The 20,418-nt window shown below is 37.0% G+C and overlaps 1 protein-coding gene across 1 annotated transcript in view; it reads right to left on the minus strand.

The window, feature by feature from the left end:
* IQCM (IQ motif containing M) overlaps positions 1-20,418 on the minus strand; it is a 235,414-nt gene that overhangs the window by 191,548 nt on the left and 23,448 nt on the right. The window contains exons 4-5 of the mRNA XM_036034456.1: positions 8,734-8,824; positions 4,090-4,230 (exon numbers count right to left, since the gene is read on the minus strand). Of these exons, the coding sequence (XP_035890349.1) occupies positions 4,090-4,230; positions 8,734-8,824 (232 nt within the window). The remainder of the gene's footprint in view (positions 1-4,089; positions 4,231-8,733; positions 8,825-20,418) is intronic.

Below are 20,418 nucleotides of genomic sequence, written 5' to 3' on the forward strand. Positions count from 1 at the left end.
AAAGACAACATGCCCTGGCGAGGTAGCTAAGTTGGTTGGAGCCTCATCCTGTATACCAAAAAATGTCGTGGATTTGATCAGGGCACATACTTAGGCTGTGAGTTCAATCCCCAGTCAAGGCAAGTTTGGGAGGCAACCAATTTATCTCTCTCTCTCTCTCTCTGTTACTCTCACTGTCTCTCTAAAATCAATAAATATATCCTCAGGTGAGGAGTAAAAAAAGACAAGGCTTCAAGGAGTATAAGATACATATATTTATAAGGTCTGTCCAGAAAAAGTCTAGCCATTGTTAATATAACAACAACTGTTTATGCATCTTCAATGTAACCTGGCAACCAAGGAGTGGACTGGAATGCACATGCATGTGCAATAATGACTTCACTGTACTAGTCAGTGGGGGCAGTAGACACCACTGAGTGAGCATTTGTAGTGTGTACCCATTGCACCCTATATGATTGAGCAAGCAAAGCAATGAATCTGTGTCAAATTTTGTGTTAAGCTTGAACATTCCTCCACAGAAACTATTCAGATGATCAAAAGGCCGCAGCCATGGGCAACTGGTGATTGGCAGCTTTATCAGGACAAAATGCCCACTCATGCATCACATCTCATGCAGAGTTTTTGGCAAAATATCAAATCACCCAGGGGACTCAGTCCCCCTACAGTCCAGATTTGGCACCCTGCGACTTCTGGCTTATCCCAAAACTAAAATCACCTTTGAAAGGGAAGAAATTTCAGACTTCCAATGAGATTCAGGACAATATGATTGAACAGCTGATGGCGACTGGGAGAACTGTGTGAGGTCCCAAGGTGCCTACTTTGGAGGAGACTGAGGCATCCTTGTCCTGTGTACAATGTTTCTTGCATCTTGTATCTTCTTCAATAAATGTCTTTATTTTTCCTATTGCAAGGCTGGAAAACTTGTGGACAGACCTTGTGTATGTGTATATACATTATATATCATATGTCATATACTGTATATTACATATTATATACTATATATAATGATATATAAGTCAAACGAATAGAAATAATGACTTTGTCTTTATTACTATATTCTAATTTCCTTTCCTATTTCCTTAAACAAGAATACTTTACTTATTCTAAAAAAGAACTGGGCAATTTTCATTTAAGAGCCTAGTAAATTACCACACGCCTGAGAGAAAACCACAAGATCTACATTCTCTCACAATTTAAGCTACATTCTATTATTAAATAGGCCTCAGTGACGGTTTCAGAAATTCAGTAAAGCTGTAACTTACTAATTGAAACAGAGTTATAATAATGATTTGGAGAATAATCTTCATTGTGCACATTTTTAAACTATACCTTAAAATGAACTAAAACATTAACGAGCATGTAAAAAGTATTCATTTTTTTTCACCCGAGACACAAAGCCAAGACCACACCCAGGTTACTCGAAAGAAAACCCACACGTGTTGCACTTTACCAATAGCTCACACGGAACACGTTGCTGGCCACAGGCTGTGTTTCTGCCCTTCCCAAAACAAAGCTCCAATTATAAAAGAAGAGGTTTGGCTAAAAACAAGACAAAATAAAACAAAAACCTCACATACAACAAAGCAGTGATGAAATTCCCTCTCTTATTCTATTAAAAAAAATCATTTGAAAGAAGAATGGCTACCCTATACCACATGGAAATAATGATTTTTATTGCAATTTTTAAACTTTCATTGTGTTCAACCTTCCAGCTCCCCAAGAGGTTAGGTGAGTACTGAGAGACTTATATCATACAACTGATAATCTTCCCAACAATTTGGTTTTAAAGCATATAAAGTAAACTGCATAACATTTTTCTTGTTTTAATGGTATCTCTACAGTCTACAAATAATCAGTGAACAAGAACTGAAAAATAGCAGCTGGTCCTATTTTTTGCATGTTATTACTGTTATTAATTCATTACTGTTATTATCATATTTGACATTCCCAAATTCTTTTTTATTTTAGCAGTTACCGTGTTTTGGCCTACTAAGCAGAAACAGACACACAGATATGTAGAGAAGTATATTCCATTAGGTGGCTTCTTCTTTTAATTAACATTCAATAATTCATTCATTCATTTAACAAATTATTTATTAGTGCCTCATCGGTGCCAGTTACTTATCACTGTGACAAGCACAGGGAGTCTTGAGTTTCCATGAAGTTATGGTTCTATTAGTAAACATTTCTGATATTTCAGCAGAAAAATTTTGCATGGGTAGAACGATTAGCAAATCTCAAAACATGTCATGCAGGAGACTGCCCATTCTGCCAGCCTTCCCCTCACAATTTCACAGTGACCTGTAGCTTATAACTGGGATTCTCTTAACACCTGTTTTAGAAGGTCTTCTATCTTTTCTTTAGCATTAAACCAACAGTGGTCAAGTGCCCATATAGTAAGCTCTGGGTATATGGAAAAAAGAAGGCTTAAAAAAAATGTCTACATTCAGATTAAAGCCATGAGAACTCCTGAACCTTTCAATGAGCTAAGGAGCTTCTCCACAAGGGAAAGACACAGGCAATTTATCTGAGGTGGACAGCACGTGTAAGTGGGGGTTCCAACCAACCCTCAGGATGACCCTGAATAAACTCTGAATGTCAGAGAATTAGTAGAACTTTTACTTACGGGGTAGTTAAGAGCTATAAACCTCAGTTTTAGGGCTATCAGATTTCAAGATTATTATCTACTAAACTGATTTCATTTATTGGACCTGTGCCTTATGATGAACTGCTGACAGCATTTACTCCTTCACATGCATAATCACTTCTAGACTCAGCTGAGACTCACGCTTTATTCCACTACCCTAGGGCTCAGAGTATCTGATGAAGCCTAAAAAGAAAATATTTTAAACCACCAATTATATTTGTTTAAGATCCTGACATTGTATTAACAAAGACTAATAGTTTGAGGGGAAATTGGTTGGGTTCATGAAAATGTGTTTTCTGAGCTTCCACTTGATGCTGGAATTCCTTCTATAATAATTCAAACAAATGAAGGCTGTAAAATTGTAGCTGGATCAAGGAAATTGTATGCAAGAGTGACGTGAGAATCTAAGGAGGAGTTTATTCTACAAATTTTCAGAAATGTCTTCCAAAATTAATCAAAGTGCACAAGAAGCTCTTCCTCTTAATGATAGCCTGAAGCTCAAGAGCATGAGTAATAAGTTAAAAAGAGGGCAAAGTACAAAATAATTTATTTGACTCAATAGCCTCCTAGGTCTTCAAGTAGGTTACCATGTTCCAAAGAGTTTCTCAGTCATACTTAAGGGACTTTAGAGAATCATCTATATTTTCTTTTGAAGAATTATGAAGTTTTAAAAGTAACAATAACTCAACTATTGAGAAAACTTTTAAAATTGTAGGAGACCATTCTGCGTGGCATGGGCCCAGCTCCCATTCAGAGATGCACAGGACCCACGCCCACAGATAGGTTCTCCCGTGGGGAACCAGGCCTGCAATGTGCCTAGGCTGCTTTGAGTCTTGACCTTGCTAAAAAAAAAAAAAAAAAAAACTCTCTCACCCTGAACTGAGGACATTTATTGCAAAGTAACTTCCTAAAATCCATGCTAAACCTTCCAAGGATAAGTGTAACCAGTTCAACCACTTTTGCCTTTTCACTTGCAAATATCCCTTTTCTGTGATGTGATTAGCAGCATTGGCTCCTTTGTTTTCTGTAAAAGGTGACCACCTAAAGTGAGCCTGTGCATAGTAAATGAGGACCTTCTTGTAATGTGCCCTGAAAAGAAATAAAGGCCGGTCATGGCAAGGGCCAAGGCTTTTGCTCCCCTTGAGAGAAAAGCTACGCTGTCCCTTTTCCTCCACCAGACTTGGTAGTCCATGTGAATGTCTCATTTCATCCATAATGACAGGGACACAGTGGGCCGGTGTCTGCATCATAAAATTACAAAAATTTATCCTTCTAACTTCCTAAACACTTTCAAAATTTATGTACATCAAAAAAAGTCCTATGTCTCAAGTTCAAAAAGGGAGCTAAAAAAATTGTTAGTATTTGTTTCTGAAATCTTTTTGGCACAGTATTTGCAATAGAATAAAAACAAAATGACTGCCTCAATACTAGGTGTTTCACACCACATTTTGAATGAATCACTGCTAGCAACACTCACACAATGAGACTTACCATGTCCTTTCAGAAGCCCCATGAGAGGGGAGGTCATGTATTGTGCATGCAAGCCAAACTTGGTGATGGGTACGGCATAGGAATCCAGCATTCTGTTTCAAAAAATATAAAGTTAGAGCTCCGAGTGACTTAATAGTCCTATTTTGAAATACAAACTTTCAAGGCTAATGCTATAGGATTAGACACTAATCTTCGAGAGAAAACTACTTGTCTCCTGTCAACCAAGACCACACGAGTTGCACCCTCAGCACCCTTCAGTCAAGGGCACATCGTGGGCCCTTGATAAATATTCATTATTCAATGAAGACAAAATAATACCAAATTCTGATGGCTCTGAACATGGATAACAATTAGTAACATTTACTTTCTTTTTTTAAAAATATTTTATTTATTTATTTTTAGAGAGAGAAGGAAGGGAGGGAGAGAGAGAGAGAGAAACATCAATGTGCGGTTGCTGGGGGTTATGGCCTGCAACCCAGGAATGTACCCTGACTGGGAATCGAACCTGGGACACTTTGGTTCCCAGCCCGTGCTCAATCCACTGAGCTACGCCAGCCAGGGCTAACATTTACTTTCTGAACAAAAAAAAAATCTAACAAAAATTAGAAAAACATGCATTTTATCTATTTTTTCTCTATTTTGCAAAAGATTTTAAGCAACATATTTTCCTCTCACGAAGTGGAGAGCTTCAACCAAGTCAGTGGAATCAAAGATACTATGTAGAAACTTTAGAAAATGTAAATAAGCAAAAGGAAGAAAATTAAAATTGCCCTTAATTCATCTCTCTAATATTTTAGCAGTAATTGCAAATCCTTAAATTCTTCTTATCAGCCAAGCACTATTACATTTAATCCTCATAAGAAACCTCTGGGTATTTACTATCATTATACCCATTTTATAAATGAAGAACTAAGATGTATGTGGGTTAAGTGTATACAGTTCAGATTATCTCAGCTAGAAATGGGTGGAGCCAGGATTTGAATCCAGGCAGTGCGTAGGACTTCAAGAGCTAAGCTTCTTATTGTTACTTTATACTGACACCATTTGTCATGATTAAAATGTGCAATACATTCCATACCTTTTCTATGTTTATGTATAAACACTTTTTCAGCTTACTCTTACACTTTATAGCATGAGAATCTTTCTTTGTAAATGTACAAAGATGCACATTGTTATTTTGGCCCATTACATACCATTCCATTGTATGGATTTAACATACTGATGGTTTATTTATGAACCTTCTTTTGCTGGACATTGGAGTTATTTCCATTTTTGTTATTTACACACACAGATAAAAGTTTCTGAGTATTTATATTTGTGTGCCTGTCCAATTATTTCCTTGTTATAAATGCCTAGAAATGAAATTACTAACTCACATGTTATATTAAAGAAATTTTTAGGATTTTAATACATTCTGCCCATCAAAGTGTAGGTTCTGTGAGGGAAGAGAGTGTAATCATCCTGTACAGAGTTTCACATTAGGCCCATAGTAGGCACTCAATAAATAGTAAATAAATGACTGACATAAAATCCATGAGTGTAGTTGTCATTCATATGGTCATGCCCACTCAGGTAGCCAAAGAACTGAGGTGTCCCAAATATAATTAAGTCATATTGTCATGGGAAAATATGGGATGCTTAATAATTATTCAGGCAGTTTTGCACAACTCCATCTGAAATTCTAGAAATTATTTGTATGCTAGCAAGAACTGGGTGAACATAAACTAACCAGTCAGTTTGCTTTGCTTTCTTCTATCTGATCCGTGGTTAAATATTATGTAAATCTCAAAATTATAACTATTAATTGCATTTTTAAAAATGACTCCCTATTAATGAAAGGTTTTAATAGAAGTAGACCACAATATATCTACTTAAGCAAAATGTTTTACAAACATTAAGGTGAAATGACCCATCTTCATCTGTTATTAAACTGATCAGAATAATATAAATACAAATTGCTGTGTAACACATAGGAAACTCCCACTGATCACAAAACTAGGGGAGGAAATATAATTCCATCTGTCAGAATTATAGAATATATTTAGAGAAGTGCAGTCTTCATACCTCCCAATGTGCCAAATATCAACTAAAAAAAATCTGTTCTAATAAATGAGTGAATGATAAATGAATTTCCTCGATGGAAAATCAATATTTATCATGAATTCCCATTTATCATTATTGTAATAAAAAGAGTATGTTAAGGTATGATCATTAATCTTTGAAGTTAAAATTCAAAGGTACATCAAAGAATTTCACTTCCTTGAGCTTAAATTTGAAAAGCAGAAATATTCAATTTTGTTTTTCCTCTGCAAGTCAAACACAGACATATTTGGGAAAAAGTATTCACAGGTCACATTTTGGTGACTCAACATGAATATTCACAGTATATAAGCTTATAATTTTGACAGGAATTATATTAAATAATGTTAACATATTTTGTTTTGAGAATGCTTTTTCCCTCACTAATATAATGTAACTAAATATTTCTTTAATTATGTATATAAATGGGTTGTTTTAAAAAAAGGTGCATGGCTTACATTTCTTAATAACTATACAAGTGCTTGCTTCAATGATTAATAAAAAGAAGTTATTTTCCAAAAAAAAGAAAGAAAATATTTATATGATTCTATCCTATTTCTTCATTTAGTATCCAAAGAAATTCCTTTCATGGATCAATATTTTTATGGCTTACCTAAAAATGTCATGCCACATTAAAAATTAGTAAAAATGAGCACCTTCAGGGGAATTGTAAGTAGTCTCTGTACAACTTCTCTCATAGGAGTCTATTTATCTTGAACAGACACCTTCTGAGTCTCACAAAAAGCTGAGCAATCGATGCTAACCAATCCTAGGTCCTATCTCTGCACTGTTACAATCCCACCTGACTTCCTGACTGTGGCTTATATCCTCATTGCCAAGTTTTCTTTTCTAGATCATGTGGTATAGTAGATTTCAATAAAAACTTCAGTGTGATAACATTTTATTCGTCTCATTAAACACAGGGTTTTTAAAAGCCTGAATCATCTTGTCCTAAAACAATTATTTGCCTTTTCTTCTGTGTTCTCAGCACACTGCTAATATTAATAAAAGGAAGCTAACTGCTAAGGTGGGAAACCAGCCACTGCCATGAGCTAGCTATGAAGACAAGGCAGCCCGGCTGGATTCAAGTTCAGGTTTTATGTGCCCCAGCCTGTCAAAGGGTGTTGCTCTTCCTCATTAAGCAAGACATACTGTCATTTTTTAAAAAAAATGGGACACAAGGGTGTAGAGAGACCTTTATCTTCTGGCAGTTGCAGAAAAAAATATTTGGTAAATATTGAACATGATCAGATTATTAATAAGTAAAAAAAATAAGTAATATATGTCTTCTTGTCCCTAAGTCATTATTATTCTTCCTTGGATTACTGGCCCGATCTAAATATACTGAAAACTGCAGGTTTTCAAATTAGTTAATGTTTCTAGTTATTAAAATCTCATTGGAAATTCTAAACTATTTGGTTAAATTGCTCTATTAACTACTCTTTTAACAGCTACCACTCTGCTAAATCAATCTGGACCTTGGGTTAAAATAAGTAAAGGCAGAAAGGAAACTTTTATAAACCAGTAACTTCCCAATACAATCATTTCTTTTTTTTTTTTTCACAATTAATATCTTATCATGGAAAAAACCAGACCCTCAGTATTAAAGCTCTACATGTATTCCACTCTTCCAAACTTGAGTATGTTATTACACTTAAGCCAAGAAGATGGATACTTCTGAGCAAGAATCTTCTGGTGTTAAGCACATTTTTGTAGAGTAAATATTGGAAGATCAATGACATTCTGTGTAGCCATGGCAACATTTTCTCAAATTTCTCTTATTTATAATTGTGCCAATTACCTCAAATTTATGACCATAATAATGAATTGATGTAAAATGAGGGCCCAAAATAAACAACACTTTAACAGGGTAGTATTTATATTCTACAAGTATATGTATTGTTACAAAATGTGCCACAGGGCTTTGAGAGGGTCTGCCTGTAGCTTTAGGGCCGATGGTCATACAATGAATTATAAAATTATCTCGAAGAGGATGATGGCATTTAGTGGAATAATTCGGCAAAGTAACTGACCCATCCCCCCCATCTTCGGAAAGCAGAATGCTCAAAATGTCTGCCTCCTAACTGTGCTTTGTAAGATTGGCCTCACCTTCTGTTAGAAAGAGAGTAACTTTGAATTATTAAATTAAAAAAGAAAAATTATAACTTAACTCTGCTCCATAATTGCTGCAGATGAGTTATTAAAATCCCAAACTTATGTAATATTATCATAAAATATGGCATTTTTCTCAAGAAAGCCACAAATTGGATTGGCGCTTATGCACTGTAAAACCCAGATGGTTTGCTTAACTACTCACACATCCTCCAGTTCAAAAGTTAATTGAACTGAAAACTAAAATTTTGATAATTGATATTGCTCTGAGGGACTCAAGCAGAAGGATAAATTAGCCTCATGCATGGGGTGTTAATAGACTTGAGAACCACAAGAACTGGTCATGAAATACTGGCAGAATGGAAGGAAGGTAATTTCCTATAGATTAGCCTAGCGCACATTACCTGGACTTCCCATGATACCGCTGCTTTTCCTTCTCCATTTGCTTACCCACTGATTCAATATTAGTCACTATTTTACACAGCTTCACTTGTTCTGGAATTTTAAAAAAAAAGCTTTAATTGTATACTATTAGTTTTCACGTTATAAGGGCATTTTTTAAATTAAATTGCAAATCACAGATTTTTTAATAACAGGTACTACAATATTTTTCAAAAAAATTACTAACACAGAGGCACTCTAAAAACACATTTGAGCGTGTTTTTTTCACCCCATGCTCCTCAGATGTTTTGCAATTACTAAAATTTAGCACTGAAAGTATGGAGTAAATGAACTACATCGATCAAGGAGGAGAGAGCTCCCCGAGAAACGTCGGCAACAGCACAGCACATCCCAATGGATACAAATGGCCTCGTTTACACATATCAGCATTATTATCCTCGCAATCATCAGAAGGCTCAGTGTTTACCGGCGAGCCTGCTATTTTAAAATAATTCGTCAATCATTAGTTAATATAAATAGGAACACTGAGGGCTCCAAGAAGCCTCATCCATTTGATCAGAAGACTGAAGTCCAGAAAAGGCAGTTTCTGCTTAAAAAAATAAAAAACTAGTTCTTAGACTCCAAAGTGAAAATCACACAAATATTTTTAAAATACCTATTGCTTTTTAATTTGTACTGGCAATGGGACTAACATATAGTTTGAAATATTACAACAGAGTATTGTCATACAGTTAAGTACCTTCTAGCTACTAGCTCAGATCTATCAAAGATATATTAAAAATGGGACAAAACCCTCTGTTTTAGAATTATTTACAAACTAGTGGTGTCTCAACGCTAACAGACAGAAAAGCACAGTTGACCAGATTATGCAAATTACATTGAAAACATCTAACACGGAATATTGAAATTTTGGAGAAATGAAGAACAGAATGTTAACATTTGTTGACGCTGTAAAATACCAGGGGTATTAGTTAGCATTCCCTATGCATTATGCTACACTTATGACTCAAGGCTCTTTGTTTGTTTGGTACAGTTCTGTGGCTACTCCCTTTCATACACGAGGAAAGCAGATTACCCATGATATTGTAAGTCAAAAAGTGCAGAGCCAAGAAATGAACCTGTATCCTTCTGACAGTAGGTTCACCCTTCATCACTCTGTTCTGTTGCCCCCAGACTCATGGAGCCTCAGGTACCTCATCAGGGAAAGCAGGCAATTTCTGCCTTGCTTACTTTGAAGGGTAACTATAGTGCTCAAAAGACACACTTTATGTAAAGACACATGATAGATTGAGAAATATATTCAGGTGAATTACAGAAAGAATTCATAAGTTTGAGTCTTAAAAACAGAGACATTTGAAAAGATTTGCTACAAGCTAAGTGTGCTAATTGCTATATATAGATTATCCTATTTTATTTCTCATAACCACCCCATCAGTTAGGTACTAGTTTTATCTCCATTTTACAGATGAGGACACTTGAGCAAAAAAAAAAATAGAAGTTGACTTTCCTGAGTTATATAGCTAGCCAGTAGAAAGAGTCAATATTCAAACCCAGGCAGGCCAGCCTTGGAGCAGGCATCCTTAATCACAGTGACGTCCAATATACATATTTGTTTGTTTCTTTACTTAAGTAATATCTACTTAGTGAAAATAGTGACGCTAACTCCTAGAGAGGGGAGATGTAGGATATAGCACATGATTTTACTCAGTGTGTTATAATCTACTTCCGACTTTGTTCTTTTTGATGCTCATACTGCTAAAACTGGCCAGTCACCCCTGTGCCGTTTTGTCATATCTCCATTGGCTTTTGAGCACACCTTCCTTTCTGCCACAATAACTGTTCCAGGCTCACTTTGTCCTTTCTCTGTTCCAGATCTGCAGGTCTCTAAGAGGCAGTGGTCACTATCTCTTCTAAAATCACCTCATTTCTCCTGGCTGGTGAGGCTCAGTTTGTTGGAGCATTGTCCAATAGACCAAAAGGTTGCCGGTTCAATTCTCAGTCAGGGTATATTCCTAGGTTATGCATTTAGTTCTCAACTGGGGCGCATGCTGAAGACAACTGATTAATGTTTCTCTTATGTCAATGTTTCTCTCTCCCTTCTCTCTCTCCCCAAAATCAATAAATCTACATTTTAATTAAAATTACCTTGCTCTCTATTCTCTAGTATTTCCTAATCAGAAAATTCTGTTCAGATGCATGTTAAAAATTCTCAGTATGCTCTCCAGAGCTCTTAGGCTTTGATATTTTCCCTGTCTTTGTGCTTATTTTATAAATTTCTTAGGATACTTTCTTTAGTTTGATATTTCTATCTTCAGCTTCATTAAATTCATATTTAAAACTTACTAAATGTCTTATTTAAATTATTATATATTTATTTCTAGAAGTTCCTTTGGTTCTTCATCAAATCTTCCCGAACATTTTTATAGTCTCTAGTTCATTTTTATACTTTACTTTTTAAACATATTAAACATACTTATTTCTATTCTATATCAGAAAATTCTAATGTCTATGGTCTTTGTAAACCTAATTTCATTTTGGGGAAGCTGAAGGGCTAGGTCTCTCACTCCCAGTGGCCAATTTCTTTCTGATATTTAAAAATTGTAAACTCATATTTCATAGGAATGGAAATTATTTGCAAGCTGGGATTAAGATCCATTCCTCAAGAAATAATTTATTTTTCCTCCAGGCAGTTGAGAAAAGTTTCAACTCGTAATAACATTAAACAAATTTCTCACTTAGGGATTTTTGAGATTCCAGTATAATATCTATTCTGATTCAATAAATTATATGTGGAAACTTCTCTCAGAGCCAAAGCTGAGACATTCAAATTTCTTTGCTATTTCCTTCTTACAAAGCAAGACTTTTTATTTTCCTGGTTTAGCCTTTCATGGATGCCATCCCCTTTGGGGGACACTCAAGTTTGAGGAGTCTCTGCACTGATTCCCCACCTTGCATGTTGCATGACTGTTAATTCTGGGTGTTGCCCATGCAATGAAAATGAAAGGCCATTGGCCACCAGACATGTGCAGAAACTGCCAGCCACAGAAGCTGGGCTCTGTCCTAAATCTTTTGTTGTTCTTCTTCCCTTCTTCCATTGTGGATTTTCAGGTGCTCTATAAAAATGTGTGGAATGAAGAAATGCCTTCAATACTTTCTCCCATTTTGTTAGCCAGGCACATTTCTAGACTCAACTCAGGACACACTCTTTGGTCTAAACATTGAAATAATTCACATTACTCATCATAATATCCAATACATTCATCAAGCATTTTTATACAAATCAACAAATAAAATATTTAACTCTTCTTATTCAGCTACACAAAATTGTTAATATCACAACTTACTAGAGGTTTGCCATTCCTCCTTCAACTGACCCCCTTCTCTGCCCCAACCATCCCTAACAAAAATCCTTTTATGTTCTCCTTTTGGAAAAAAAAAATAAAGCTCAAACTCAGGAGGTTAAAGGCAATAGGTAAACTGGACTGAGTTAAGTTATAAGGACTAGTTTTCTAGAATTTAGAGGGTTTTTAAAATATAGTTGGCATATAATATTATATTAGTTTCAAATGTACAACATAGCGATTTGACAGTCATATACTTTACAATGTGATCATCACACTAATAACCACCTGTCACTGTACAAACTTATCTCAATATTATTGACCACATTCACCTTCGCCTTTTTCACCCGTCCTCTCCCCCCTCCCCTGTGGTGACCTTCAGTTCTCTCTCCTTTTCTATCAGCCTGCTTTTGTTTTGTTTTGTTTGTTTTGTTTTTATAGATTCCACATGTACGTGAAGCCATATGGTATTTGTCTTTCTCTGTCTGACTTATTTCACTTAGGACCTAGAGGATATTACACTAAGTAGAATTTAGAGTTTTAATAATTCAGAAAATGGATACCATAAAATGGAGTGTATTCCCTATTATAGGTGTCTTTTGGCAGAAATTTGAGAAGAACTTTCTGGAGAACATTATAGGGGGGATTTTATACCATAAAAATTGTTGGGCCTAATGAGCTTCAAGTTCTCTTATACACAGATACTTAATAACACTACGAAAGTGCCTCACATGGACTAAATCCAGACCCTTTGCTGTCAAAAATTAGATTTTTAGGTTTTGTATACTGAAGAGCTTATAAAATACTTTTCTCGCCTTTCCCCCCTTTTAAAACCTGCTATTTAAATTGCACTTAATTTCATAGGAAGTAATTATAGCAAAATTAAAACTTAGTATTTCAAATTTATAGACAGATTAATTAGTTGAGAATGACAGATTGCAATTTACTGACATTTCACATTCTAGTGTGGGCTGGGTGGATGTCGCATGATTTTCTAGGTTGGAATTTCCAGCACATATGTGTTAATATGGGATGCCAATTCCTCACTAGACTGTGAACTCTTTCGTGGTCTCTTCAGGACAAGGATTGCATTTTTATCCATCATCCACTTATTCAATCACTTATTCAACAAATATTTACTGAATGCCTGTAATGTGATGGGAGTCTGCTAGGCACCAGGCATATGAGAAATAACCTGGGGGCTGTGAAGGCTGTACTCTGGGAAATAAAATTAACCAAATGACAACATAATTACACAAATAATGGAGTAATTTCAATTGTAGTGCTATGAAAATTTATTTCCACTATCTCAAATTTAAGACAAGGAATGAAAGGTACCCTTTAGCTTTTCTAATGGAGAGATTATTGCTGGAAAACATAATGGGAAGATGGAGATGAAGGCAAAATTTCACTGGTTTGAAGGAATAAAGTGTTTGGACATAAAAAATGCATTCTCTTGTCCTGGCTGGCGTAGCTCAGTGGATTGAGCTTGGGCTATGAACCAAAGTGTTGCAGGTTCAATTCTCAGTCAGGGTACATGCCTGGGTTGCAGGCCATGACCCCCAGCAACCGCACATTGATGTTTCTCTCTCTCTCTCTCCCTCCCTAAAAATAAATAAATAAAATCTAAAAAAAAAGACTTGGAAAATTTTTTTTAAAAAATGCATTCTCCCTTTTCAAGAGGTGTGGTGTAAAGGGAAGAAGAGAGATGAGATGGTCACCACCAGGACATATGTTTGAGAACAAAATGTTTTGGTATCAGTATGTTTTAAGATGGAAAACCCTTAGAATTCTTATATAGTATAGAAAGAGGGAAGCTGAAAATATAGGGAGGAAAAAAGCAAACAACATGTAACAAGTAAGATAGGTTCCTGGCAGAGAAGGGAAAGATTGGGATAAAATGTAGCCATGATCTAGAGAAAAGAGGCATTTTCTTCCAAAAGAGGAAAGTAGATCATGTGGCTTTTGATAAGTTCCCAGTAAGGTCATCGAGAACAACTTTATTTTCTCCATGAAGTAGGAGGTGAGGTCAGGTACTGAGAGAAGGTGACAGACCTTGGACAAGGGTCTCCAAGAGAGTGGCAAAGATCTGAAACATATGTCAAGTGGAGTGGGAAAAGAAGGCCCACACTCAAATAAAAGGTTTTAACTTTTTAATGATCGCGTAATGCAGTCACCATCATACCTAACACTTCACAGCAAAGGAAAAAAAAGTTCCCTTGCTACTACTCAGCCTCTTCACTTTATAGGAAAATGTTGAAACTGGCCATCTGCAAACAGTTCGCGCCTCCTCGCCCCATTTACTCTTCCATCCTCTCCCAGTCCAGCTTGTGCAGTCCTTGCTCTTGTCAAGGACACAATGACTTTTACGGAGTCGTGCCCACTTTCTGCTTTTTGTCGTGCCTTCAGCAATGCTCAGTTACAATGGCGACTCTCCTGGAAAGGCACTATGTGACAACACTTTCTCCTGCTTTTCCTCCAATACAAAGCAGGCTACCCAGTCTCCTTTGCTGACTCCTAAAGAATGGCATGCCTTAGGCTTCTACCTTAAGTCCTTCTGTTTACATCAATGTCCCTTGTTCTTTGGGAGATTTCATTCAGTTCCTTGGATAAATTATATCTACTGTAAAATTTTATTCTCCAGCCCACAGCTGCACTCAAAATTTCAGACTCATGTACAGTTGTCTTACATGTGAACATGCATGTTAATAAGTATCTCAAATATATTTAATGGAACTCCTAATTTTTCTCCTCCAAAAACTGTTCTTTATTGTCTTTCTCGTGTCACTAGATGACATCATTATTAGCCACCCATTCAAACCAGAAACTCATTATCTATCACTAAAATATATCATAAAATTTGCCAGAATAATGCTGCATAACAAACCAAATCAAAACTCAGAAGATGTGGTTACGTTTCAATTGCTCTTGCAAATTTGAGCCTTTGCGTGGGTTCACTGGGCCTTGGTCCACCTAATGGAAAAATACTGGTGTAAAATACTGGTGTGTATCCCTAGTCAGCCGATCTTAATTTTTCCCTTAAACAAAATTAAAAACAGGTCCTAGAAAATAATTCTCCATGAATATTTTCACATTTCTACACAGTCAGGGCTTTCTGAGCAACTAATCTTAGCACATCAATTAAGGATGTTTGAATGGCAAACCAGCCATAGAAGTTAAAGAGAGAGACCTCATGAGAGATTTAGTCCCAAAGAGTAATAGACACAGGGGCCTTCATTTCACCTCCTCTTCCCAGAATGGGTTTGCTTGTCTTCCTGAAGCATTTGTCCTCCCTCTCCCTCATTCCCATCTCCTCCTCTTCCTCCTTCTTTTTCTTCCTCCCTAACTCTCTCCGCCCACATTACCTCCGGAGGAGGAACAGGAAAATGTGTCAAATGTCCTAAATAAGCTCCAAGATTTATAATTTCAGACTCCCTCTTCTGTTGCACTAACACCTCTGTACATGTGGGCAACATCTGCCATTGTTGAATGGCCCCACAGGGAACTGAGTCACGGGGAAAACTGAAGTAAGATGCTATGTCAGTAATTAAAAGTCTGTCTCTGATCCAGGAACCTCATGTTTCTTGTCAGAATAGATAGATGTCTATGGATGGGTGGATGGATGGATGGATGAGTGAGTGGATGGGTGGATGTATGTATGTATGCATGGATGGATGGATGAATAGATGGATGGGTGGATAGATACATAGCTACATAGATTTGCAAATACATAAAATTTAACATAAGCAGGGCTTACATACTCCTTTCCTTCACAGATGACCCCCATGGAGGTGCGTAAAGAGCTGACTTCCAGATGTTTGAGTCTTATTTGGTCCAGCAACTAATTTTGCTCCTTAAAGCTGCTCTCCAAACTTAAGCAGTTTTGAGTTCTCAGCCTCTTCTCTGGGCAACTCCTGATGTCTCAGATTCATTGCCTTTGCAGCAGCTCCTTAAGTCTACCTGCTTCCAGTCACCACGCTGCTACACTTGTCATTCCCCATGCTCCCTCATCCCTTGGAAGGAAGACCTACCACTGGTTATGGCCTCAGTTAACACCTGAGTGCTATTCTCCTTTGGCTCACAGCTGGGTAGCTACTACACCCTCTAAAACTAACCATTCTGTTGCAATATCTCTTGGGACTAGGGGTTTCAAAAACAGCTCACTAAAAACTCATTCCTTTAGGAAATGCATCACACTAGAGAATGTGATACACTTCAGGTGAGTAGCGAGTGAGTTTGGGTCAGCAGCCCGAGTTCGCTCTGACCTTCAGTAAGCCACTTGGCCTCTGTGAACTTTGGTTTACCCATTCCTAAAATTGGGAAATGATGGTTCTGAGCCTTGTAAATCATATTGCAATGTGTTAAATAAGTCATAAACTAACTACATATAAAGTGCTGTTTCTAAGCGCTCGGGAAATAGGGAACTTGCTGTTGTCATTAACATTTTTATCGTCTTTTTTGTTCTTCATTAAGACAAATTATAAATGCATCAACATTCACTTGACCTGGCAGGACTCCTGTATCCACCTGAAGGACCCTAGAGGAATTCTTCCTTCCTTCCCATTGTGTGTTTTCCAGGGAATCAAGGACATTTGGTTATCATCCCTAATCCCTCTGACCATGCTTCCCAAAAGCGAGATGCCGGGAGACCCTGAATCTCAGAAGCAAGTATACACACACGGACACACTAACTGAGGCCCTGAGTCAGATTTTAAGGACTCAAAGGACTCAGTTGACCCAAGCTAGAACATTACTTGAGGAAACCTAGGAAGGGAGCAGTAATCGGAAGTGGGTGACAGATATCCATACAAAATAATGTCAAACTAATTATACTCATGTATTGGGGGAGGGAGTGAAAGCATTCATGGGGGATCCTGAACTACCAGAGCCCTTTATCAGAACCATTTAGTAACCTTAACATAGCACAGAGGATATTCATTTATCATTTTATTTCTCACAGCAGATTTCACGGGGTGAGAAGGGCACAGTTACTGGGCAGGGTTGCTAAACATAGAAGACAATAACTCTAAGGCATTAGGGAGTGTTTGCAAATGAAGATTGTGTTGTTTATGACTTTTCATAGCATTCATCATGTTGCATCTTGCAATGGCGTTGTCATTTCCCGTGCATGCACACACTGAATTACAGAGCAGCGCTGTGCAATGCGTCTCGCACGCTCTGGCACTTCCATTTCATACTTCACAGTTTTAGTGTCACTTGGAGGTTTGAAATGTTTCACAGTTATTTGCTATATGTGGGTGCCAAAAAAAGTCAGCCTATATCACTGAAAAAGTTACTGCAAGAACAGAAAATGGGTAGAGGCAGCTGGGAATTTTTGTCCCATTAACATTCAGAACTTTATCAAGAATCAATTTACTTTTTATCAAAATCTAATTTATGTTTTACAGGCACACGGGTTCATACTGTTATTGTGCTCGCTGCATACAGTTCCTATAAAGTTAAATATAAACTTTTACTGATGTAGATAAGATTCTATAATTAGAATGAAACTGAAAACACCATACGTCTCTTCAAGCCTACAACTTGCCCATATGCTCTAACATAGCAAACCCCAAAGCCTCCTCCAGTCACCTGATCTAACCCAGTATAAATATTGAGTGGATGTCTATGTATATATCTTGACACATGTTTCCATTTAATGTGTTAAAGTCAATCTATTTACAAAGATAGAATGGCATGTATCTGCTACAAATATAAAGGCATCAAGACTGATCATAGACAACGATATATTGACTGGGATCTGTGGATAACAACAGGCATTTCACCATCAATTTTTATAAAGCACCGACACAAGATACTTTCTGTTTCTGACTGGGTACTCTCGCTGATGCCCCCCTTACTTTACACTTACATATTTCTGTTGTCTCTTTCGCTTCTCACTGACACAACATAAATCCATCCGGACTCCCATATCCACTAAGGACATCACCTGAGGGAATCTAGAGAAACTCATTTTTCCCTCCCAATGTGTCTTTTCTTTTTTTTAAGATTTTATTTATTTATTTTCAGAGAGGGAAGGGAGGGGGAGAGAGAGAGAGAGAGAGAGAGAGAGAGAGAGAGAGGTATCAATATGCGGTTGCTGGGGGCCATGGCCTGCAACCCAGGCATGCACCCTGACTGGGAATCGAACCTGGGATGCCTGGTTTGCAGCCCGCGCTCAATCCACTGAGCTACACCAGCCAGGGCTCCAATGTGTCTTTTCAAGGTAATTGAGCATTTTGAGAGTAGACCATCCAAATACTGTATGTAATTTTTTTCTTAATATAAACTGTCCAATAGTCAACCAAAAAATTAAATAAATAAATAATGATAAGCATGTTAAGGTACAAAAAAACAAGAAGGGGGAAGTTTCACACAAGAGAATAAGCACTTGGCACAAGTTAAGCCCTAAGTGAAGATTTCTCCTTTTCCTCTCCTTGTCTTTCCAACTGCACAAGATGCCTCTTCAACGCAAAATGTCTGGTATGTTTCACCACAAATAGAAGCTGAGAGCCACTGGTAAGCATGACAAGGAAACAAAATAAGCAAATACAGATGGAAACTCAAATAGTGAAATAGTGTAGTCATGCTCCAAATAAGTTTTTAATATATAGAATTATTTTGTACTGACACTATTTTTTGCCCTGGGAGAAAGAAAGAATTTATGCTTACAACACATCTATCAGGAAGATTACAATGAACTGTTAGAAAGCAAGGGATTAATTTGTTAACCTAGTGCTTAACATCAAAACAAATACTGACTAATAATGCTGACATGTTGCTAGCACTACTGAAAGTTCAAAGGGCCTGCTTTCGCTTGAAATATTTCCCCAGCCACCCAGGCGTATCCTGGAGGAGGGGTCAAGAGGCAGTGCCGACTTCCGCAAAATGGGCCAGTGGCACAAGAAAAGCTGATCGAGACAGAATGTTCGCATGGTCCACACTGTGTTTCCGACTCAGCCTAAACTCTAGCTTGACAAGGCCACACTAAAAATGCAAAACTGCCTCTATTTATTATATTTTATTCTGTATTTGCAACTTGCTCTTGCATACACAATTACATGCCTAACAACAGCAACAACAAAAAACCCTCAAAACATGCGACTTCTTTATTACAAAGGATAAAAGTAGGCTACTAGGAAGCAATAATGTCATACTATTAAAAAGGTTTGGACTTCATTTTGTTACCTATATTAGCTACCCGTATGGGACATTGACTCTGGATTTACTGTAGCCCGAAGAACTGAAGTTGTATCAGACAGCCTCATGACAGTAATAAAAAGTTCTCAAATTAAATTAATTGTAATTCATGTTAAAGGTAAAATGAACACTTCTCACTGGTATATTTAGAAGCACACGGAGGGAGGAGGTGGGAGAAATGGATTACAAAATACCTGCAAAACTTCATAACTATCACAACTCCCCCCAAAAGGCAGCCGGTATTGTTTTAAACAACAGGCCGAGGCCTCTACCGTGGTCTCTAAAGTCACAATAACGACCTCCAATCAATTGTGTTTTGTTGACATTTTATTTAGTTACGAGCATTTTGCTCTTTGTATATCCAACTTTCTGTCAGAGGCTGTGGGGTTAACAAAAGCTATAAAATACACAGTCTAAGCCATAAACGGAATTAGAGAATAACATCTGTTCAAGGTCAAATTAGACTAACGGTCAACTGTTGAGTAGCTGTGGCAGTTCTGACTACAGTGTGAGAATATGGGAGAGGGAATTTCACAGGATCCTAACATTCTCTAGCACCCTTACCCTATTTCACAGCTCTGCACTCGCTGCCCTCCATAATTAGAATGCCTTTCTCAACCGTGAGCGTGAGAGAGGTATATTTTCAAATGCATGGTCTTCGTGAAGATATGAAAAGTTATAGTAGGAGTCTTTAATTTTCCAACCCTTTTTGTACACTACTACCATTGCAAAAATTGGGGGGCAGGTGTTCCCATATATGTATAGTCACTTGTCTATAAATTGTATTTACAGTCTGCTTTATTAAGATATCATGCATAAAACATTATAAACTAACAAAAGACATAACAGTAGAAGATATAAGAGAAAATTCATAGACACAGACAACAGTATGTTAATTACCAGAGGGAAAGGGGGTTAGGGGGTGCATAGAAGAGGGTGTAGGGGGATAAATGGTGATGGAATGAGATTTGATTTGGGGTGATGAACACACAATATAATATACAGATGATGTGTTATAGAATTGCACATGTGAAATCTATATAATTTTATTAACTAATGTTATCCCAGTAAACTCAATTAAAAAAAATTAAAAGCATAAAATTGAAAAAAAAAGGAAAGTGTGAACAGGAGCTTCTTCCTGCACAA

The sequence above is a fragment of the Phyllostomus discolor genome, chromosome 8 (genome assembly GCF_004126475.2).
Source record: "Phyllostomus discolor isolate MPI-MPIP mPhyDis1 chromosome 8, mPhyDis1.pri.v3, whole genome shotgun sequence".
NCBI classification, from domain to species: Eukaryota; Metazoa; Chordata; class Mammalia; order Chiroptera; family Phyllostomidae; genus Phyllostomus; species Phyllostomus discolor.